This window comes from Athene cunicularia, assembly GCF_003259725.1.
Source record: "Athene cunicularia isolate RWA chromosome 11 unlocalized genomic scaffold, athCun1 chr11_part1, whole genome shotgun sequence".
Lineage (NCBI taxonomy): Eukaryota > Metazoa > Chordata > Aves > Strigiformes > Strigidae > Athene > Athene cunicularia.
The window spans coordinates 14,872,419-14,896,970 of NW_020799113.1; the positions used below are offsets into that span (position 1 = coordinate 14,872,419).

The following is a 24,552-nucleotide window of genomic DNA, read 5'->3' on the forward strand; positions in this document are numbered from 1 at the left end:
CGCACAGGGCGCAGCGGTGCTCTCCAGCGCTGAAACGGGGGCGGGGGGGGAATGACGGTCCCGAGTCATAGCAGTGAAAAGGCGTCAAAAATAAAAGTGACTGTATGGGTGTAGCCTTTCTACTCTCAGCTCTTTAACTGACAGACGTAATACGGTTATCTCGGTGAACATTTAACAGCAGCTCTGCGGCTGCCCACGTAGATAATTTCAGCACAACTATCATAAATAACAAACCTTCATGGACTGTTAAAAGCGTGCAGGTTTTGTAACATTATTCTTCAAAGCAGTAACATAAAGTGACGCACCCGCTTTCTCTGTAACATCGCTTTTACCGGGTGGCTTTTAAAAATAAAGGTGGCGCTTATGATCAAAGCGTGTCTGCCTGCAGTCATCCGGAATTCTGCAGGGCTTCCCTTCCCAGAGCCAGGCAGCTCTCGGTGCCGGCGGCACACGTGGAAGGTGGTCAGTCCTGCGGTGCCCGGGGCCGTGGCGGCTGCCGGGGAAGGCAGTGTTCAGGCCTGAAAGCTCTTCTGTCCCACGAGCCGTTCGTAACTGTCAGAAACGGGCTGGGAAGCTCAGTCAGAAAACTTGGTTTTCCAAAGGTGTGTGCTCCTCTGGCCCTGTGATACCACGCAGCCCAGGAAACCCACAGCATCGAATTCAGCTTTCAGAGCCTCTTTTTTTACTGTCCTTTTCCTATTGAAACGTTACTTTTAAATTGAAGAGGGAAAATAAGATTTGGGAGATTTTTGTTAGAATTAGTTTTTGTCGTTAGGTACCAGATTGAGTAATTGCGCTGCTGTGTAATACAGAGGAAAATGGAAACTGTGTTTTTCTGTTCCACTGTCAGTTCAGGACAGAAAAATGTTCTGATATCAAGGAACGGTAGCTTTGTTAGTTTAATGCCAAAGCAGTACAAAATACTACTATTTTGTATATACTGCAAAATACTACAAAATACTACTAGAAGAGCAACACTAAATATACCCTTAAACTTTATGTCTATGTGAAATTTATAAACTAGTAACTGTAATTTTAGTTTTAACACAGTTCAGTGTTCAGTGTTGTGGTAAGAAAGACTAAGTAGCTCAACAGAACTTTGAAACAACAAACCAATTTTGGCACTGGTTGAACTGTATTCCCCGGACACAGTTCTGTTCGTTCTCCTGACGTTGGGTGCATAGCTGAAAAGTGTTTTTCTTTCCAATGAACTCTTTTAGTTGCTTGATGTTTTAATTCACAGGGAAATGATCTGCACTGGCTAGCGTGTGCCTTGTATGTGGCTTGCAGAAAAGCAGTTCCAACTGTGAGCAGAGGGACAGCTGAGGGAAATTATGTGTCTTTAACCCGAATTTTGCGCTGTTCAGAGCAAAGGTAACTTTTCTTTTTGCTAATTTTTTAATACTTTCAAAAATCTCATAGGCTGCTTATCACCTTGTGAAATTTAGAAACTGAGAACAAAGGCTAAGCATCTGTCTAGTTTCCTGCTTTTAAAGACAGAGTTTAGATCACTGCAATCTTTGTGTTAGAGCTCATTGCCACGGAAGTAGGGCACTACCCTTTGGTCATCACTATGTTGTCAAAATGCAGGCTTCCAAAATCAGATACTGACTCCCCTCTCTCAAAGGAGAAAGAAGCCAGTCCCTGAAGAATAGTCTGTTTTTGAAGAGTGTGCAAAGTGTGAATTTCTCACATGAGAATCCATTTTTAATTGGCTGTGAAAATATTCACATGAGATTTTTTTTTTTTTTTTTTGTAAGAAGACTTTGCTTTCCATGTGTTCTTGGTTTATGAAATCTAAGTGATGCCCGAATCTGATAAAGAAATTTGTACCAAATGTTTATCTCTGTAAAGCAATGAAGAAAGACTTCCTGAAACAATTGACTTTATTAGCAATCTAATTATTACATAACTATTTCGCAGAATGGCAGAAAACCAAAATGTACTTATGCACTTTTTCTTCCTATTTCCTTTACTGTTGGAGCATTGCTATTGGTTTAAACAATATAGAAGTGTTCCTTTGAAAACTGTTTTTGGTTTCTTTTTTGTTGTGTTTTTTTTCCAAATCAGAAATTTATGGAGTTGAAAGTAGATAAATAGTTTCTGTGAGCTGGGCTATCAAAGACTAATAACACTGAAAAAGTAGGTGTAGATAAAGCAGTGAAAAATAAACAACAGCCAAATTTATAAAGTGAAATTTACTGAAACTTTTTTTTTTTTCATACTTTGTAGAATCTATTTAGCATTTAGAATGCAGAGTTTGTTTTATTTAAGTTAATAAATTATTCAGAAAAATGAGGGAAATATGATTTTAGAGTAATCTGACTGTTGGAGCTGATTGTGTCTTTGTGAGGAAAAGCCAAAACTGTGAATATATAGTTAACATGGTCATCAACTGAGGATATAAAAATATTGTGCAAGCTGTCTGAGCTCATCCTTGTTATGGGTGAAGGACTGGCTCTGAGTATGTTGTTGTGATTGTAAGTGCTCTTTCATCAGTTTGGGAAGTAGAAATTGCACTTTTGTTGAAAATGTATTGTGTATTTCTCAAAGCAAAACAAACCCTTTCAGATCTAACCCATTTGGTGTTTTCAGCTTGATCGAATTTTTTAACAAGATGAAAAAGTGGGAAGACATGGCAAATCTACCCTCCCAATTCAGAGAACGAACTGAGAGATTAGAGAGAAACTTTACGGTTTCTGCAGTAATTTTTAAGAAGTATGAGCCCATTTTTCAGGACATTTTCAGATATCCTCAAGAAGATCAACCTCGTCAACAGAGAGGAAGAAAACAGAGGTACATTTCTGTTACTTCTACACTGATTTTAGACCGTTACTGTTACAAAAATATAATGAAGTTGTTCAGGTTTTTTACTTGTCTTTTTAACTGTACTTTCATAGTAGTTCTTTAGAATACTGGAGTTGGTCTGTCTGTCCTTGCTTGTATTAATTTTTGAATCTTTTTGCAGTGTCAGATCTAACAGGGTACAGGAAATCCTAAAGCTGCTAAGTGTCTACAATTTGGGGGGTGGGGGAAAGGGGAGAGGTTAAAATCAGCCCGTAGACAAGAGAATTAGTATTTCTAAGATGAGAAAGACTGAAATAATTTGATTGATACAGTCTGTCTAGCCTCGATGGCTCACAGAACAGCTCAGCCTGTTTCACTGCTTGGGAATTCCCATAATTTTCTTCATAGATGCAGATCTTCTGGGTACTTTATAGTAGAAGCTTTGTTTCTTTGTTACTGTATTAGGAGTGCTGTGAAAATTAAGTACTTTTTGGGTTATTCTGATCTTAACAAGATTTCATCTGTTTGTGCCAGCTTGGCATCAGCATGGCTTCTGATTTCTCCTGGTAGTTAGCAGAGATTGATTTATTCCCATTCATTATTTCTTTCATCTTCACTACTCTGAAGTGCCACTGTCTGGTTCCTTTTATGTTTGGTTTGTGTTTTTTTTTTAAATTTTCTTTTACTATTTCTAAGATTTCCAGACTACTTATTAGTTGGGGTTTTTGATGTTCTTGTGAGCATCACCTAGTGGCATTTGTAACTCAGATGTATTTGAATCTATAATAAAAGACAAGATTGTGCCTAAATGATTTTGTTGAAGAGTGCAAAAGGTGAGTAAATTGGAATTAGACTATAGATGGATTAGAGTTGTGTATTGAAATTATTACTTGTATATAATCTTGAAATTAAAATATCCTGCATGTATAATTCTATGGTTAGAAGTGTAAACCCTGCTAGTTGGTTAGCTTGGATGGTAAAGTGTGAAGTAATTTTGAAGATCAAATTGAAACATGATACTTAATATTTTTCATGTGAAATGTATGTTAATTTTGACATTTAAAACCATTTTTTACATAACCTGACAAGGTAGTTAAATAAGAAAATAAAAGATTAAGACTGAACAAACTACTGGAGAAATGGAAAAGAATATGGACTCACCGTAAACCCATTTCTCCTGAATGAAAGAATTTCCAACAGAAGTACATAATATGGAGTGAAATAAATAATACTAAATACAGTTTTGCAGAGCAAGCAATGCTGCTAGAAATACAGATAACCTGGTAAAGGTTTACGCTGTGCAAAGACTGCTTGCTTTTGAGGCTCACATGCCTATTGTACAATCTAAATTAGACAACTACACTTAAAAAAAAATAAAAATAAAAGGAACACGATAACATTGAACAAAACATATCTCTATGCCACCTTCTTTGCTGCTCTAATGTTCTTCTGTCCTGGGGGTGAGCTGCAATATATGAAATAGCACTTGCAGTGATATGTTATATAGAAACAAGGACTGGTGCTGTGGAGTTATAAAAATCGGTGCTAGGGCATGGGGGTGGGTTTGGTGGTTTTTTCTTTGCTTTTTGGGGGTGTTTGGTTTGTGGGTTTTGGTGTGTTTTTTTTTTATCCACACAGTAAATACTTGAGCATAGTTTCTGATTTTTGAAGGGGGGGGGAAATAAAAACTTTGGATGAGTTGATTACTTTGTCAAGATTTTTGTGTTACCGAATTTACTAGCCAGTAGCCAGAAATGTGAAACTAGGAAGAAGATTGAGGAAAATCATCCAGTATGGTATACATGGCACTAATAAGAAATAACAAATCCTCAATAGCTGCAAAACTTTTGATTTAAGAAGGGACCTTGTGAATGAGTTGTATTTTATTTGAAAACATTTTAAACAAAGACCAGCAGAGGAACTTTGTTCTGATAAACATTTAATATATTTCACAATTCTGTATGCTATATAAAATCCTATACAAAATGTTTTACATTATGTACTAATGTACATAGATGACACTCGTGAACATAGAGTTCTGCAAATCTTGGTGGTACTGAGATATTAATATCAACACAATGTGTTCCTCTAAGAACATGTGTACATGCTTAGATTGCTCAGAATGCTCATGAAGAAGGAATTTCAGCTCTGGCTCTCAAACTATTTCACTTGCCTATATGTACAATTTGTTGTATGAAAAAATAGAAACAACATTTTCTGTAGGGTTCAAATTCCTGTTCTTAAGGAAATTTTAAAAATTCCAGATATTGACCTGTTCTTTGCAACTGAAAGAACAATTTTACCTTAAAAGAAAACATTTAAGCCAGACATGTTTAACATTAAATTTATGGTGGTGTTCTGCTCATGTTTTGGAGTATTTCTAATGGAATCAGCTGTGTTGGTCCGCTGTAGTGACATCTGAATCATCACATGCAGACTGAGACTGGGGTTCCACTTGTGAAACCAGCATGCGGCTTGCTTTGTTACCTTTGCTCAGGTTTTTGGGGGAAGGGCTTAAGATTTTGGCCACACTGTAGTAAAAACTTTCTTTTAGAATGACTGACTGTTATATGATGTTCTACCGGTCTTCATTCGTTGAGCTTATTTGGGTCTTCTTGCTCTATTTTTCCCCAAAAGACGACAACCATGTACTGTGACTGAAGTTTTCCAGTTTTGCTGGGTGCTGTTTGTTCATGCAAAAGGTAAGAGATTTGAAAGGGATTAAATACAGCAAACCTTGTTTTGTAAGTTATCTTATATCAGTCCTTAAACACTGAAATATGTGCAGGCATTTCTGAATCCAGGAATGCCTTTGGAGAAAGGGCCTTCTCAGAACAGCCTGAAGGAATGTATTTTGTCTTAATTTCCCCAGCTGTATGTTTTACCATACTTCTAAGGTGAGCTGTATGGCTAAATGTATGGCTATATATGATGTTTGTGTGGAATATTTTTACAAAGTTTCTAGGATTGTGGAGACCTATGCTGTCATTCCAAGGGAAAAAAAATAGCTTAGAATTATAGTGAATTCTTACTTAGATGTTGTAATTAACATAAGGTGGGTGTGTGTATGTTTACTAGGAACAAAGAATATTTAAATATCTCCTAGGTTTCCAGCAACACTGAAAATATTTAATGGGTTTTTTTCCTAGTAAAAATTGATCATAGGTGTGAATATTTTCACGCTAGTATCACAGATAGCATTCTAATTCTTTTGCTAGCCTTTTTGCCCCCCTACCTTTTTAAAGAATGAGCACACAACAACAGTGTCAAATAACCATATGCATTACTAAATACATCAGCCTACACCTGCCTTGCAAGGGTGATTTTTCTCTTGTATTTTGGACAGTAGCAGTATATATATTTAAATGACTGACTGTCCTGAAGACTCATAGTCCTTTGGAACACTTAAGGGGATCCTCGTTAATATGCTTCTGTAGAAATGATGCAATGAACAGACAATATATTGCATTGTATATATAACCTATATCATAAGAGCAGCCTTAAAGCTAATGAGAATAGAGGTTTTCAGCAGTTTTTCTTGATAATGACTGCCAGAAGATAAAGCCACAGGAGGGAACAGCATTAAACCCTTACTTTAGGCTTAAGTTGTTCAGTGGTATCACATATAATCTAAAGCCTTTCCTCATCAAATCTGCATCTTAAAAGAGTTTCTGCATACCTAGGTCTTTATTCAAGTACTGCTTGGCTGAGTGTTCACTGGGAATTCTGTATAAGTAAGATAGTGTTTTGAGGAAAATAAAGACAAGATTTATACTTCTCACTGAAAGAACAGATTTGCAGATTCAGGTCCATTGATAATTTCCAGAGACTTTTTATATTTTTTCATAAAATGGCTTCTAGTAGAAGAAAACTAATAGTTTAATTTCTACAAGTAAAGGGATAGAAGGAATTTTGAGTTGGTTTGGGTGTGTATGGTGGGGTGGCTTTTTCCAGTCTAAAAGAGAATCAAATCATTGTTAAGATTCCTGCAGCGTGCTATGATTTCTTTAACTGGCTGCTTTTGAGGAGAGGACAGAGTAGGCTGTCACAATATTGAATTATCTGGCACTAATTTTGTTGTTTTACAGATTAGCCTTTCTTTCTACACTACATCACATTGCAGAGGGTTGCCAGCAGGTCCCTGCTGGAAAAGCTACTGGCAGTATTACTGCACCCTCACATCTTTGTACAAAGATCAAGCAGGGTGTGGTGCAGCACGAGTGCCATACTGAACACTGTCTTGTGTAGCAGATGCCTTTTTCCAGTAGACTACAGAGTCCACTTTATTGGGGAAGAGAAATCTTTCCTAAACAAGTTGCTTGTAACCCTGAAACAGAATCATTTTCATCCCTTTTTTTTTTTTTTTTTTTAATCCAGAATAGTGCTCTAAAGTAGTATGAAATACCTATTCATATTCCACTGAGTCCAGAGGAGAGTTAGTACTGTACTTTATTTCCAGTCAGTCAGGACTTTACTTCTTTAGCACAGTTAGGCAGCTGAGAGAGCAAGTAGGTCAGTCTGAAACATCACTGATTTTTCTTTTCTCATCTGTGAAATCCCCACCTCTATGGGTAGATTGAATAGTTGACAAGGTGCAAAGGGACTTTGAGTCTTTCTATTGGTAAATTATTGGTTAATATGTTTGTGTAAATGCATCATCAACTGACTACATGTTAATTAGCAAGCAGTTTTAGACATACAAATTAACTTTGTAAAGAATACTGTCTTGATAACATAGCAAATTAAATTTTACAAGAAAAAAGGAAAATATACAGTAATTATATACTGTAAAATTAGGGACTAGTGGTAAATTTATTAAAGTGTGGCAGCACAAAAATGGAAGCTAAATGTTGACCGTTTAAGGCATTAAATAGTCATGTTACATTTTGCTCACTGTGTTTTGAGGGTTGGCAGTAATCCTTATCATGGCAACCGCACATCAATGGCAAGTTCAAGCTTGTCTCTGTGATATTTCTGCAATCCTGAAGATCATTGCGTTCAGTTTCACAGATGCTGAAAGTACAAGTCTTGTTTGTACCTTTAGTATATGCTGCAAAGTAAGATAGCAACTTTGTGTAGCGATCCTGCAGTTCTTGCAAGAATTTGTCTTTACGCTCTCTATCTTGACCTTTTCTTTCTTTCTTTAAAATGGAAATGAAAAAACACATCTCTGCTGCACTGAGAACTATTTTTTTATTATTTGGTACTGGGTTGTGAAAGGAAGTAGTAAGCTATTGTTTGAAATGTCATTGACAAATCATTTGTGTGAAACTACTGGTTCTGTAAAATTAGATTTAACTTTGACTGTGCTGGTGGTAACAATTGCCATGCTAGACTTCATGGTTGTGAAAGTGAACCTATGTTACAAGAGTTACTTCTTCAAAATTTTTATCGGTTAACATTTTGCTGTTTTATATAGGATTTTCATTGCTTTGCTGAAAACCTTTAATGATTTGGAAATAACTGATAAATGTGTACAGTTAATTCAAATTTCATGTAGGCTTCAATACTTCAACTGCGTGAAAATTTTCTTGTAACATGGAATCTGAAAATTGAATATAAATTTGAAGAAATTGATACTTTACAGGTAGAAAAGTAATAGCGTAATTTAGAAATATTCTCTAGTCATATATACATTTTGATGTGTTCTAAGTGAATTTACTACTATATGATAGATTTCTTCAAGGATTTAAACCTCTTCTTCATAGTGGGCTCAGCTAAGTTGTTTGGAGCTTACCTACAAAAAAACCAAACCAAAACATAAAAAATAGAGAAGAGTTATTAGTATTGAAAGAGTGACAGAAAATCATGCTGTACATATATATTAATGGAAATGTGCTTTATGCTATTAATTAATGGTATAGTTTATTTTATAAGGCTTTTTAGCTATGGCCGTTCTTCTAAAGGAATATCATAAACCTAAATTAATTCAGTAGAGAGTAATGAATCTGAATATAATCTTTGTGAAAAGTGATAAAAGAGTGAAGACGTTACAAGGATTCTTTTCTACAGGAAGGTGATAAATAAAAAATACTTAAGGAGCTGTAGGAAATAAAACTACATTGTAAACCAGATCAGAGAAGCACACTTGAACTCTTTTGTAAAGCACAAGAGAAATATAGTTTAATTTATTACTGTTTATAATGAGCATGCCCCAACAAAATTTTTGTAAAGAAAGCACACTGCTAAGGAAAAATAATCTCCTGACTTTGAGTCGAATATAGATTCATTCTGGAGAATGGGAGGAAATTGAAAGAGGGAGCAGTGCTTGCTTTTTTTTAGGACATCTGAACACTTGGGTCTAGCCTAGCAAAAGTTAAAAGTTCATTGGAACGCTTTACAGCAATGCAAAACTGGGGAAAAGGAGTCTCCGTTGGAACACGTTATTCCCCCTTCTATGCCTTCAGAAGAAGATTCTGCTTCGGGCAGATGCAGTAAGAATCTCGAAGGACGTAACACTGCTAGACAGTGGGGCTTGTGTTGCCAGAGTTATGGTAACAAATTTTTCTTCATTGAGGTACTTTGCATTATACTGTTCATGCTGCTTCAAGTTAAGCACTGATCAATCAGATTACTGTGGAGGAGAGACTCTGCAATATTGTGTTTATCAGCGTTTTGGTAAGATTTGTTTTCAACGTAGCACAGTATATTTGGGTTCCTACACAATTGCCGCTGTTCCTTGACAACATATTTGACTATTATATTTGCTATATTTTATGAAGTGTGTGTCTGTTTTACTGCCTGTGTTTCCATCCAGATTATTTATAGTCACCAAAGTCCGTGTCTCCAAGACTCCATTATTGATTGTAATACAAATATCAACAGTTTCTTGCTTAAAAGAATTTTAACTCTATGCTAGTTTTAATTAATGTCTTACATCTTTCTGATATTGAAGGTAATTTCCCTATGATCAGTGATGACTTGGTCAATTCCTACCATCTCTTGTTATGCGCTTTGGATCTAGTGTATGGAAATGCTCTCCAGTGTCCTAACCGTAAAGAACTTCTGAATCCCAATTTTAAAGGTATGTTGAAAAAAACTATCTTTATCCAAAGTCTTCAAGAACTTCTAAGGCCACTGAAATGAGTGTGAAAATGTGTGACAGAGAATAAGTTGAATAATATTGATTTGAAGTATGTGGGAATTAATATGTTCTATATCTGGCTGCACAGATAGATTGCTATTGATGTAGTATGTAATAACAGACTGCTGAATTTTGTCAATAATATAGTAAGTCAAGAATTTCATTTACTATAGAAACACCACTGAAGGAAGTTCTGAAGTAAAAATTTCAGTTAATGCCATTTTAATGTCAGTAAAAGAGTGCATAACGGTGCGGTCATTCTTGGACACAGTCAGACTGGAGAGTTCCTCTGAGGCAGCAGTTTGGAAAGATCCAGTGCTCAAATATGAGAGTGGAAACTTGATTGTTTCCCTCTCATTTCTGGATTGCTGCTGTTCTCTTTCTGAAAAGAATGGAAATGCAGGTTGACTTGATCACCACAAATGCAAATGAATGGTGAGAAGTTTCCAGTGAATTTCTCATTTCGTTATTTCCAGAGACTTTCTGATTCAATTCTTTTCAAGACATTTTCAGTGCTGTACAGTATCCATTTACTTTGTAGTAGTTTGGATGCGACCTGGGACCATTATCTCAAATTTATTTGAGTATTGTAGTTCATGAATGTTTGACCAATTTTCTATTAGAACTGATATTTTTAACTTTTATCACTCAATATCTAATTATGTTAAATCTCTGACTCAGAATTGACTTTTGATAACATCAAATTGAGTCGGCATACATAATTAATAATTATTTCGAGGGAACTAATTAGTTTATCATTTTAATTTCACACTGTCTAAACTACACAGCATGGAATGTAAGGTTAATAAGGTAACAGGATATGGATTTGCAAAATTAAATAATATAGTATTCTTAATTGTAGGTCTGCCTGAAGATTTTCATAGTAAGGATTATAAAGTATCATCTGATCCTCCCTGCATCATTGAAAAACTGTGTTCATTACATTATGGATTAGTTTTAGAAGCAAAAGGCATAAAGGAACATTTTTGGAAGCCATATATTCGGAAACTTTTTGACAAAAAGGTTGGTAAATAAATATGTAATGTGGAAAAGTTTCTTCTTACTCATTATCTTCAAAACCTTTTTAAGAACTAAAATGTCCCTCCTTTGTTCTTAACTGTTTTACAGCTTTTAAAAGGAAAAGATGAAAATCTCACTGGATTTCTAGATCCTGGGAACTTTGGAGATAGCTTGTGAGTCACTGTATTTGTGGTTTGGTTTGCATTAGTATCCCTCTGTAATACAGTTGCACTTCCATTATTATCTGTAGCTTAACAGTAATACCAGCTAGCTGGCTTGCGTAGCTTTTGGTGTTTATACATTACATTGAGTTTCAGTTCCTTTGTGGTGGTATGATCTGAGGTGGTATGATTTGAAAGAGGAATGATTCTTCAGGGTGGTGTTACTTGATGTCTGCTTTTATTCTTATGTTTCTATGTTTCCTCTTTTTTTGGTATATAACTCAAAGTGTTTGTATGAAAAAGATGTGGAAGCACACTGAATGAGTGGCAAGTGGTATTGGGGAAGATTTGGTGATATTTTTTCTTTATAAATTTAGAAATGCTTATGAGGTGGAATTACTTTCTTTCAAATGGTATGAAAATGGTAAGCGTAGTTTATGATGATGTGATGCTGCATAAGTTTTGAGGAATTTCCAGCCAAATAAGAGTTCTCAGTGTTTTATGATGTTCCTCCTGCAGCTATGCTAAATGGCAAGCCATCAGATACAGTGGAAAAATATTGTCATGTTTAAGATACTATAGATTTTAAAAGAGCTCCAATGCTTAAGTCGAGGTGCAAAGAAGTTGTGAAGTAGACTCCCAGCAGACCAGAACTGTGTTCCTTTGGTAAGCAGGTGAACAAAGCACTGTCTAAATAAAAGGGGTTTTATATCTGTCTTTCCTTTTTCTGCTGTAGCAAAGCCATCAACAAGGCCTACGAGGAGTATGTTTTGTCAGTAGGAAATCTTGATGAGCGAATATTTCTTGGGGAGGATGCAGATGAAGAGATTGGAACTCTCACAAGGTGCTTAAATACAACTTCAGGAATGGAAACAGCTGAAAGAGTACAGGTGAAGCATAACTTGCAGCAGCACTTTGATAGGGTGAGTATGACACAGTCTGAGTTGCCGTTTGTATATGGAGAATAAGTTGAGTTTGTCTGATGAAGAGAACCAGCTACTAAAAATTACCATGTTTGTTGTTCAAGGTGATCTGGGAGTGCACACAGCATGTAATTGATTAGGTATGTTGTTTACTTTTGGGGCTTTGGGACAGAATTTCTCCATGCATTTGGGTTTTCTTTGATTAAATCCAGTATAGAGAACATTTAGGTAATTACTTAAAGAGGTGTCTTTAGAAGATTTTGAAGCACAACAGAAGAGGCGGTTCTCCATGGTTGTTTGGCAGGTGCTGAATTCTCCCACAAGTGTCGGGGTCCTCTAGACCTGTCTGTCCCACTTCCCTTCCCCTCCCATCCCTGTCCCACCAAAGCTGCTCAGCACTTTGCTCTATGCATTCTGTTAGTTTCCTTTTTACAGGTGTGCTTCAGGTGTTGGTATTACATCTGTTCACAGTTTTAGTTAAATCACTAGGGAATGGTTTTCACCTTGCTTGCTTACAAGCCTGACAGGTACATTTGTCTCTATATACAACTAATGAAATAGCATAGAATATGGTCTTTCAGAGGATAAAGGACACTACGTGTTTCAGAACAATAAAGTGAAGACCCTGAAAATTATCAGGGCCTTTGTGTGACTAGAATAGCTTTTGAAAAACAGGCTTTGAATGCAGACTTGTATACCTGTGATTGTAGAGTATCAAAGCGTTCCTGAAGGTAGAAAAGATATCTTAAAGGAGGAAGGATACAAGACAGGAAGTAAAGAAGGATATAAGCTGTATTAGCACAATTGGATTACAGAGAGCAAAGGGGTAAAACAGCCTAGATTACTGATATAGTTACATAATCTTTTTTCAGAGTGAGAGTTGGTTAGTGGCTTTCAACATTCTGGAGAGAAAAGATCAGAATAACCTAACCCACAAAATCAGTCCAATCAGTTAATTCTTTGCTTCTGATCTATTTAAAGAAATAATCTACTGCTGAGTTTTGCTGGCACAGATCTGGGTGTGTGACTCTCATGGGTTTCTGAAGCGATGAAACAGCATGGCCTGTAAGACAGCAGCTTGCAGGTGCAATACTTGTGCTGTGGCATGTTCCAGTGAGCCCGGGACAGGGCTGGGGGAAGCATCTTTCCTGGTTAGGGCATGAAGGCAGAAATAAAAGAGACTCAGGAGTGTGGGGGGAAAATGGGGGGAGTATTGGCAGCTAGACTTCATGGTGAAAAGACTGCAAAATGTAACCTATTCATTAAAGTAAGGAAAACATTTCTTGGTAATTGCATGGTTAGATAATTAGAAGATGCATTGGTTTTGCTGCACACTAATTGAAGGAATATCCTTGGTGTTATTTTGATGTGATGACTTGAACTGATGCAAATGAATTAAATGGTAAGTGTTAAGTTCAGGAGGACTTTTCATGTTAAGTGTTAAACCCACTGACAGGAAACCCTGGCTCAGTACACTTTGTCTGAGCTACGGCTACCTTTGGTACTCAGTGGGTAGGAGGAGACTGCTGGGCTTTTTGGGGGGCTTTTTTAGATTGGCCTAGTTGTTTCACACTTCATTTCCAGTATCTACCTTCCAGTGTGAGGTCACATCCTCTCTGTGTATATGCAGTACTGTCCCGTACAGACATCCAAGGGACACAGATTGATCTTTCTTTGCTGGCTGTTATCTGAGACATGAGCTACTCTGGGCTCTTTGATTTCTAGCCATTTTTTCCAGGCCTGTATCACAACACAGGATAAGAATTCTACGGACTGACACTTTCTCGTTTATGGTCTGTATCTAAGTTTTATAATAGTGTACAATTAAATGCTTACTTTTTGTTTTTTAGTCCAAATCACTTAGGATTACAACCCCACTTACTGGCCGCAAGTATATTAAAGAGAGCAACCCGTACGTGACACCTGTTTCCATAGCAACATACAGTTTGAGCCGCCTTCATACGATGCTGGCAGGACTGAAAAATGCCCCCAGTGAAAATCTGGAGCAAATACTCAGGTAAGTTTTTGATGTTCAGCTAACCAAATAATTCTATTTTTAAAATAGCTTTAATAACATATGTTAATGTTAAACAGTGTAATTTAAAATGAATCAGTCTTGAAAGGTTCTAGAGTAAAACAGGACCCAGAAAGGCAATTAAATTTCAAAAGATTTTGTTCTCTTTAGACACGTTTGTCCTGAAGAGATTGGTGGTTGTAAGAACATACAACATTTAAAACCCAACAGGTCCAAGCTTCTCTAACAGCAAACTGCTAATAAAAAATTTCCAAGGCTTTTCTTCCTACTTAGCAAATCTCACTTCCTAGCAAATCACTCCATACTCTAGGAGATGCAAAATAAAATTTATTCTCCATATAGCTAAACTGTTACTTCAGGTACAATATATTTTAAAACAGTTTTTATATATCATGTGGAAACTGCTGTTTAAGTATTTATCCCTGATCATGAAAAGATGAGCATAGTTACTACAATGTATACAATAATAATAATATGCTGTGGACACTTTACAGTGCATACGCAGTTAGACACATGAGTGTGTTTGTATTGCTATGCAATATATTTACAGTTTCATGCGTCATCATATTACAAGAATAGTTGTAGATTTATTTTTTTTGTCTCAGTAGGAATGTTGAAACTGTTTAGTTCCTATTTTCAGGGCATGTTCCAGAGATCCTTCTCAATCTATTGCAAACAGAGTAAAAGAGATGTATGAAGTATACTGCCAGAGCATGCAGTCTGAAGGAGAATTCAGTAATTTTTCCAAAGGTGGGTAACATTTTACTTGTACAGATAAGCATTAAAATGCCTGTAAAGACATTGATCTCTTGTAATTACTGTTTTACTTAGAGGTTATGCTTCAGCACAAGCATCTTTTCTATTACTTTTGTCTTTCCCTGTATTCTTAAGACGTGGCAAATTTCAACCCTGCTTAGAATTTTATAATCAGCCTTAGCTCAAATCACTGGAATTTGATGATACTTTCAGTTGTACGGAACTGAAATGGAAAGCTCAGTTAAGGATACTGCTCTTTCTCTCTCAAAAATTAATAGCAATGGCATGGCTTTCTGTGATAGTAATGAAAAATCTGACTAATTGTAGTCTTTGAAAACCCTACAGCAGTTTTGGCTTGCATACAAGGATAGATTAGTACAGATATTAAAAACCTGCCAGTATAAACATGAAGCATTATTTGCAGTTGTCATGATTTGTTAAGTGCATGAAGATGGATTGAAAATAAGGAAGATGCTTCTGACTTTCTTGCTTCTTAATAGGGCCTTTGTTCTTGTCAGCGTAGTTGCTTCAGGGTTTTCCTGTTGCACAGTGCAAGTTAGATCCATATAGGTATACTTTTCAGTGTATTTTCTGAACTTGAAACATGTTATTATATTACAGCAGTGTTAAGGATTGTTTTTATATACAGTGTTTTCATCAGAATCTGGGTTCAGTAATAAGTTATTCTGCTCTGCATTCACAAGTCAGTGCAGCATAGGAGAGGGATGCATAAATTCATGTAAAATTAAGTGGTCTAGTCACAAAAGTATTGTAGCCACAGCAGCACAGAAATACACAGGTGCCACTAAATTGTTGTACCTCTATACCTTAAGGTGAAGGATATAATTATTTTATCACATTTCACAATATTTTTCTATTTAAAATTCCTGCAGATGTTGCTAGCAAGCATTTTCGTCATGCTGAGGTGCTATACTACAAGGTCCTGGAATCAGTCATTGAGCAAGAGAGGAGGAGACTGGGAGACACTGACTTATCTGTAAGGAAGACTAATCAAACTGTACCTCATTTATAAAGTTGGACCTACAGAAAAGGAAACTAATTGTAGAGCAGAACAGACAGCTATTTAAAATGAGGGTAAATCTCTGAAAAGTAGGCTGTTATGTACACCTGAATGGAAGAAAAAGTGTACAAGAAATCATCTGTTTACAAACACAATGAAATTTTTAATGGCTCATTTTGGATTCTGTTCTGTCTCTTATTTAAAAAAAATCTCTTTTTATAAGCTTGATAATCATGCTGGTTTGGATGAGGCAGAATGGAAAGCATTTTATTGTTCTATGGTTACACCATAAATTAAGCATTGAAATTTGCAACTCTCTTGCAGGCAATACTGGAGCAAGATGTGTTTCATAGATCGCTGCTGGCATGTTGCCTTGAGATAATTACCTTTACATATAAGCCACCTGGGAACTTCCCATTCATCACTGAAATATTTGACATTCCAGTTTATCATTTTTATAAGGTAAAGTGCTTGATAACTAGAAATGCTTATCAAGTTATGAGTACTCTATTGACTTATATTAAGTAATCTCCATACCTACACCTTAACTTAGATATTAACTATTCATTCTCAACTTTGCCCCTTTTTGTATTGAAAAAAATACTGCCCAAGTGTCTATAAGATACAAATAACCATCTTCTGATAAAAATGCAAGACAACGTATGATTGAGTCATAGAAATGAACCCTTAATATTTCTCATCATCTCTTCCTTGAAAATCGGGAATTAGATCTTTCTGTAAGAAGAAATATATGAAACAAGTACCTTGTGTTGATTGTGATTATACACCTTACAGGTAATTGAGGTGTTCATTAGAGCAGAGGATGGCCTTTGTCGGGAAGTGGTAAAACACCTTAATCATATTGAAGAACAGATCTTGGAAAGTATGGCATGGAAACAGGAATCCATCCTGTGGGACAGAATCAGAGATAATGAAAACAAAGTTCCTACTTGTGAAGAGGTGAGTACTTCCTTGTATGTTTTATATATATATATATATATATATATATATCAGACAGAAAGGTAGAGAGTGGGCACTATACCCTGAAGGGGAGACTTCAGGGGTCCCGGTTTCACTTTCACCCCACAGATTAACCAGGGCAGAGAAAGCAGAGTCAGGGTAGTGTGCTGGGGCCTGTTCACAGACACCTTGCTAGAGACAGCCAGAGCAGAGAGCAGGGTATGTCTGGCCCAGTCAGTCACTCACTTGAAAAGATTACTGGACAAGAAGAAACATAGTGTAAAGTACAGACTTCTAGTTGTAGTCACAGAAAGTTTATTACAGTAGTGCATCTTCTAGAGCAGCACAGTCACTGCACCATTTCAGTTAGGCTTGTGGTTTGGTGGTCTTGGTTTTATTTTTTGCCATACACTTCCGCTGTTCAAAATTTGTAGTGCAGAAGCTTTTAAACATTTGTTATGTAATAATCTGTGACCTAGCCCCTCAAATATTTTCAGGTAATGCCACCTCAGTATTTTGAGAGATCTGCTGGGAACAGTGTTGTAGGTTCACCATTGACACCAAGACGAATAAATGAGGTTCGTGCTGAGACTGGAGGACTAGGAAAAGGTGAGACAATAACGTGCTTACATGTCTTCAGCCATGGCTTCAATGTCAATGGACAGTTAATTGCAAACATATTTGTAAATGGCTTTTTTAATTGTAACTCACATAGACATCTGATTTAAGGAATGCATTGATCTTAGTTATTTCAGTGTGAACAAAATACTGTTGTGAGAGGGTGTTTTTAGGAGCTATGTATATGAACAGCATCTATGTATGTATACATATACTTTTGTTAAATAATATTTACACACATACACTACTTGAGTTCTAAGCCGTAGCACTTGAACAGTTTGCTTTACTGTTATACCACAATGGAAACTCCACTCTATATTTAGATATGTGAAGTCTCAAACTTTTCCTCTGGAAAAATAAACCATCATATCTTGTCATTACATGGGATTAAGTCATTGCTAAAAGCAATCTGTAAGCCACAAATGTAGACATACAGAATTTAAAAAAATGTTTCCTGAAGAGCTTTGCATTGACATATTTTGGTTTAGTAGATTTCTGTCATATTTATATAACCAAGGTTTATACAACAAGTGTTAAATACATATATTTAGGACATGCTTTGGTTTTTTCAATCCACAGGCCTTTCATCCTCTCCCACTACCCTGTATGACAGATACAGCTCTCCTACAGCCAATCCAACAAGGAGGAGACTGTTTGCTGACAGCGATAGTACCTCTGACAGTGGCACTCCAGTCAGAGTTTCCCAACAGCCAGTGGTGAATACAGTGCCTGTGCAGAACATGAATCCCGAAGCCATGTCAGTAACACCTGTGCCCGGCCAGACGCTGGTTACAGTGGCAACTGCCACCGTCACAGCCAACAACGGCCAAACTGTGACCATACCAGTGCAAGGTGAGAGAAAAGCAACTGTTGAGTTATTCAGGTTGTTCCCACCAGAGAGTTAGTACACAGTAACAGGGAGAGGAGGGCAACATTATGCCAGTGGAGAAAAAGTATGTTTAAGAATTCATAATTGGGAAGAATTGTTTGAATAGACGAGCAGAATTTAGAGACAGAACATGTACAGCACAAGGGTGTTCTGACTGTCAACATGTAATTTACAAAAGTTATTTCCGTAAGCCTTCCTTCCTGAACTGGCACAGGATGAAAGTTACATTAATATGAAAAACTTAGTTCAATTTCCCTTATCTTCTTGTCTTCTTATGATGAAAAGTCCAAAATATTTTGGTGAGACAATTTAATCTATAATATACTAAACAGATAGACAAAATCAATCAATACGAGAATTCCTGAATTCCTTAAAAAACCAAACCAACTGACACAAAACTACTAACAACCAGGAACATCCCCTGCCCCTAATTGCTCTTATTTCAGACTCTTTTTCTTAAATTACAGGTATTGCCAATGAAAATGGAGGAATAACTTTCTTCCCAGTCCAAGTAAATGTAGGTACCCAGCCACAGGCTGTCTCCGGGCCCATTCAGCCTCTCAGTGCCCAGACCCTTGCTGGTACCCTGAACCCTCAGGTGACCGGGGCGACACTGCAGTTACCGGGCCCGTTAACGGTCCAGCAGATCTCTCCTGGAGAGCAAAGGCCAGCCCAGCAACTTAGCACTGCCATGGCCACCAGGCCTCGCAAGATGGGCTCCCTCGCACTCTTCTTTAGAAAGGTATTTTCAAATCTAATTGGTGCTTTGCTTAGTTTGTATTTGGTAAATCTTCAGAGATTTTTAAAATATGTACTACTTATTACTACTACTAAGAGAATACTCAATTTCCAAGTTAATCTGCACCTGATGTCTATTTATGTACATACCTGCCGAGTAGTTTTCTTATGCAGGAACTTCTCACTACCAAAGGAGTAGACTATCACCGCAGCTACCACAGCACCAGTTGTGAAGTAGATTATGTACTTGGCCAGCTGGTACTTACAGGTGGCCATTTTCTTTATGGCTCTTTCAAAGAAAGAAATTCCGGTTTATTGAATACAGTGGTTTCTGTAGGGTATGCCGTGCCCTTCCTGAGCTCAGGACAACTCAGAATTTAAGCTTGAAATAAATGTTTTCTTAGCATCCATACCAGAACTGAGAGGGTTTGTGTCCTGTAAGCAAACAAGTTAAATGTAGTTATTCTTCTTTTGGCTCATCATTTGCACAAGTGCTACAGGGTGTGCAAGTCTGGGGTGAGAAAAGCCGTATTGCTGTGGCCCTAAACACTCTCCATCTCAACAGGTTTATCATTTAGCTAGTGTACGGCTGAGAGATCTCTGTGTCAAACTCGATATATCTGATGAGCTGCGGAAAAAGATCTGGACATGTTTTGAGTATTCCTTGGTGCACTGCCCTGAAATCATGATGGACAGACATTTGGATCAGCTTCTGATGTGTGCCATCTACGTAATGGCGAAGGTAAGGTGTGAATAAAGAAAACCAACCAGAAAACCTCTTTAAGACTATGTTCTAAAGATTACAGTTCCTCAAAAAAATCCACAACTAAGCAAACACCATGCACAACCACCCCTAAACAAATAAAAACCACCCACAGAGAATCTATTAACCTCTTCATCTCCTCTTAGGTCACTAAGGAAGATAGGTCCTTCCAGAACATTATGCGCTGCTATCGGACACAGCCCCAAGCCAAGAGTCATGTAAGCACAGCTACTATTAAACAACGTGGGGGGCAGTTTACTAAACGCCTTAGTTGCGTTTTAGGAACAGATTGCTTTTTGAAGTAACATTTACTATTAAATGAATGCAGTCTGTGAGCCATCCTCAGGAGACAGCAGTCATATCCAAAGTCCTGCACTACTGAAAGCTTTTTATGCTAAACTATACCTAAAATAGAAAATATCTTTACTTAAAATCTAAGGAAGCAGTGCCTGTTGGATAATACTGTTCTTAGGAGAATGTGTCTTCCCCTGTAAGAAGCAATGTGATACCACAATGAAGTTCCTAAAAAGCAGCTATATCATGTAGACTATTGTTTCCTGGCTGTGTGAGTGCCCATCTGATCATCCTCATGTTGGTACGTGCCTCTCTCTTTGCAGGTTTACCGCAGTGTCCTGATCAGAGGCAGGAGACGGCGCTGCCGCTCTGGCAGCAGTGACAGCAGCAGCCAGCAGAACTCGCCTACAGACAGAAGTAAAGACAGAAACAAAGAAAGAAGTGAGTGGTTCCAAATTCCAGATATTTGGGTTTAGTTCCATTTCCAAAACCATATGCATAAGGTAACAGTTGGATTTTGTGTTGCCCCACCCCAAACGTTCCCTTCTTCGGTAAGCTTGGACACAATTAGAATATATTGCTAACACTGAAGGGTTGCTGTAACTGAAGCTTAGTATTACCCTCCCTTTGACAGCTTTGAATCTATCATCACCTGCACCTGCCTCACGAGGTTACTGTGATGGCTGGCCTGAACTCCAGTTCAGCTTGTGCACCACAGCCCAAATCTTTGTAGGATGAGAGGATGCGGGCGCTAGGCCCTGTTCACCACTACTCATCCTGGCTGCAGAGATGGGCACAAACCTGCCACCCACAGCATCTGTTTCAGTGTATCTGATGTCTGTGAAGATTCTTTCCTTGATAATTGAACTGACACGTTTTCCTTGAATGGACTTTCATAAAGGAAAGCAAATCGGGGACTGTATATTCCCAGTTTAAGATATTTAATAGATAACAGTATAAATTGTAGGTATTAATGCTTTCTGTCACGTAGAGGTGGCAAGGAGGGGAGGACAAAATACTTTATATTATGCAGTCTCCACATTAAACCAGCAGGAAGTATTACCAAGCCAAACATTTCTACTACCAGCTGAAAAAGACCAGTGTTTCTTATTTGAAATAGTGCCAGCTGGCAACAAGGGAGAGCTACCATAAAAAGTATAGCAGAAATCCCTGAAAAATGGAGTTGTGGCTCTCCTCATATTGTGATGAAACAGCTTATACAGAAGAGCCACTTGCAGTTTATGCAGTAAAAAGTTAGAAATGGGGTGAGTTTCTGTACACCATGCAGCAGTTTGCTGGTCTGAGAGAAGGTGCTGAGGGGCCCAGCTTAGCCTCACTGACACCAGGTCACCCGGGGCTCGGCCCCTGGCAGGCAGGGACTAGTGAGGTGGCTGAAGGGCATTAGCCAGCCGGGGTGGCCAGTAACAGCGCGGTGTCTGTGGCCCCGCAGCCAGCAGGGACTCCAGCCCGGTGATGCGCTCCAGCAGCACCCTGCCCGTGCCCCACCCCAGCAGCGCTCCCCCCACGCCCACCCGCCTGACGGGCGCCAACAGCGACACCGAGGAGGAGGAGCGGGGGGACCTGATACAGTTCTACAACAACATCTACATCGAGCAGATTAAGGAATTTGCCCTGAAGTACACTTCAAACGCAGTAAGTTAAATTTTGTGCTTTTCATTAGTAAGTAGATCTTTTTTAACTGCACATGCAGCGAAGCACTCTTAGCCAACCTCCCTGTAAGCACATTCAAGGGATTCTGGTTTTATGACAATAGTTTTCCCTTGAGGAGATGCTCTGCTGCTAAAATACTAAGTATTTCCAGTGCCGATTTACTGTTTCCTCCTGTATGAAACAGAGCACTGGGCAAGTCACCCACCAGCCTCAGACAGCGTTAGAAAAGTAAATAAAAAAAATACTAACCTGGCCTAATAACACGACAAAGCTTGCATCTGTTCTAAATACATACTGTCTGGCATTGGTGGAAAAAACCTAAACTGTGTGTAAGGTGACCAGCTCGCAGAAGCTGTACTGTAGTAACACCCGAGGTCAGGTACCAGCCGCTGGGTGATTCTCATTCTCTCCTGAGCAGACGGACTCTCCCCCGCTCTCACCCTACCCCTTCGTGAGGATTGGCTCCCCTCGCAGGATACAGCTGTCCCAGAACCACCCCGTGTACATCTCACCACACAAAAACGAGTCTACTCTCTCTCCTCGAGAGAAAATATTTTATTATTTCAGCAGCAGCCCATCTAAGGTGAGACTAAAGCGTTTTCAGTTTACTTTTATAAATCCTTAATTCTACCTTTTCTTTTTGGTTGTGAAATTAAAGAAGATTGTTCAAGGCACCTTTCTGTTGGCATTGTCTAACATGTACTCTCTCCCCTAATGCTCTTCTAACTGTCTGTTCAGGTACCTGAGAAGCTGTAAAAGCAATTCAGTGTCCGAGGTACCCGTGTACTTTTCAAAGTTACTCTTTGGCTGGAGCCCTGTGAGCGCCTCGGGCTGCGCAGCACCGGGCCCCTGGGCTGTCCGGGCACAGGGGGTTACCAGAGGGCACAGAGACTGGTCAAAGGGAATGTGAAACACAGTCATGCTCTTACTGACCTCACAGGGAAAAAGTCCTCCACATGGCTCTTAATGTGAGCGGCCTTACCTGGTCAGCATGTAATGTGCTGAATCCTGTTGCCTCTGGCCACCAAGAAGGAAGCAGAAATCTTCCCTGGGAAGCATCTTTCTTTTAGCTGGGAAGTGTTGCATCCTTGGTGTCAGAGCAGGGCAGAAGGGCGGCCTTCAGGCTCTGCACCCACAGCTCAGCGTGAGGCTGAGCGAGACTCTGGTGTATTCTGGGAACAGAGAGACCAGGGCAGCCCTTGGAAAGGTCACTCTGTCCCCAGGAGCACTGTGTACAGAACCTCTCTCCAGAAACGAGGAATCCCAGTGTAATGCAAGTACCAAACGTCTGCTTTGTATTCTGGGAGTCACAATAATGAGAAATAATTTTTCCTTTTTCCCCCTTCTCTCTCCAGAGACTAAAGGAAATTAACAGCATGGTTAGAACTGGAGAAACGCCCACAAAGAAGAGAGGCATTCTCTTGGAGGATGGCACTGAAGCGCCAGCGAAGCGAATCTGTCAGGAGAATCACACAGCTCTGTTAAGACGGCTCCAGGACGTGGCAAATGACAGAGGGTCTCACTGAGCCCGGCGCTCCTTCGCTGCAGCCCCACAGGCCCGGGGAAGCTGTGCAGCCCCTCTCACGGCCAGGCTGGGACCGGAGGAGCTGCCGGGACCCCGCAAGGGCCACTCCCTCTCCAGGCCCCGGCTGCTGCCTCAGCGCTTTCTGCCCCAGAAGGCTCCTGCTGCCCACCTGCCCCCGCTGTCAGTGCTTCACCCCTGGCACTGTCGGCCCAGAAAGGTCCCGGGGCAGCAGGCAGGGAGTGCTGCACCACAGGAACCCTGCTCAGCCCTGCCCTGGCTCTCACGGGAACCACCTCCACAAAACAATGACTCACAAGTACTACTCCAGCAAAGCCCGGTTCTGCTTGGAAAGGGAAGATGGGAATCATCTTTTTAAGCCCCAAAGGAAGCTGTCCTAATGGACTCTTGCCAGAATGTTTTGTCTGCCCCTGAAAACCATCACCTTGCTTTGCTTTAATGTCTGGGCACCTTGTACAAAGGTAGATAACTCTGTTTATGCATTGGTCTTAGTTGTGCAATGTTTTAATGTGAACTCCTGTTCAAAGGGTGGCACTTTTGTTAGGGCTGTGAAGCGTCAGTTTTAAGGCAGATTAGTTTTGCTGTATATTTGCAATGGCACTTTCTACATGTGAATATTTTTTTCAAAGGCTGACTTCAGCTGTCTTTCTGTATTGAAGCAATTTGACTTTTGTATTTATTTTCAAATTGACATCCCATAGCTCCCCTCCTCAGCAAACACCATTAGGAATTGCTTTTCACTTGCTGTGGGAAGCCAGGGATGTTTGCTTTTTTCAAGGAATTTTATATGCTTGTTTCTTCAGATCGCTCTGAGAGTCAGGAACTGCCCCCCCTGCTTCCTCAGCAGAAGGACAGGGGGGGTCCAGCTCTTAAAACATAGACTTAGCTTTTTTTGTTTGTTTTTAAAGGATGGGGGGTGGGGGGTGTTTTGGGGTTTTTTTTAATGGACTAAATCAGGCTGCCTGGGGAAATCTCTCCCCTACTAACAGGATAAGGAAGTGATGCATATATTAAGTTTCTACTAGTTGATTCCATTTAAAATAGTTCCAAAATATCAGACTTAATAGGAAAGCATTAAGCCTACTAACAGCTGGGATGGTACATCAACATACTGCTGTTCGGTGTCATAACTGGGGTGTGGTAATGAAGATGTAGCACACTCCCATTCTAGAAGCTCTTATAGGAAGCAGAATTTAAAAGCTCTGTGTTTCCTGTCATTCCTGCTCCTCTGAAGAATGGGAAAATACAGGACAATGCAAGACGCCTTTATTTTACTGTCATTTAATTTA

The 24,552-nt window shown here is 38.9% G+C and overlaps 1 protein-coding gene across 1 annotated transcript; it reads left to right on the plus strand.

The window, feature by feature from the left end:
- Positions 1-1,224: 1,224 nt before the first annotated feature.
- On the plus strand, positions 1,225-23,291 carry RBL2 (RB transcriptional corepressor like 2). The gene is made up of 21 exons (XM_026856553.1): positions 1,225-1,374; positions 2,596-2,796; positions 5,425-5,489; positions 9,683-9,811; positions 10,734-10,894; positions 11,000-11,064; positions 11,789-11,975; positions 13,826-13,992; positions 14,651-14,760; positions 15,660-15,763; positions 16,112-16,249; positions 16,583-16,747; positions 17,245-17,356; positions 17,945-18,217; positions 18,722-18,996; positions 19,558-19,734; positions 19,902-19,973; positions 20,373-20,490; positions 21,500-21,702; positions 22,139-22,303; positions 23,076-23,291. The coding sequence occupies exons 2-21, from the start codon at positions 2,618-2,620 to the stop codon at positions 23,244-23,246; spliced, it is 3,036 nt and encodes a 1,011-aa protein (XP_026712354.1). The 5' UTR covers positions 1,225-1,374; positions 2,596-2,617; the 3' UTR covers positions 23,247-23,291.
- Positions 23,292-24,552: the final 1,261 nt, after the last annotated feature.

Bases quoted from the DNA above. Each gene is read 5' to 3' on its own strand.
- RBL2 (XM_026856553.1), top strand. From the start codon at position 2,618: ATGAAAAAGTGGGAAGACATGGCAAATCTACCCTCCCAATTCAGAGAA. The intron at 11,976-13,825 runs GTGAGTATGACA...TTTGTTTTTTAG, and splicing joins TGCAGCAGCACTTTGATAGG to TCCAAATCACTTAGGATTAC. The intron at 18,218-18,721 runs GTGAGAGAAAAG...CTTAAATTACAG, and splicing joins TGTGACCATACCAGTGCAAG to GTATTGCCAATGAAAATGGA.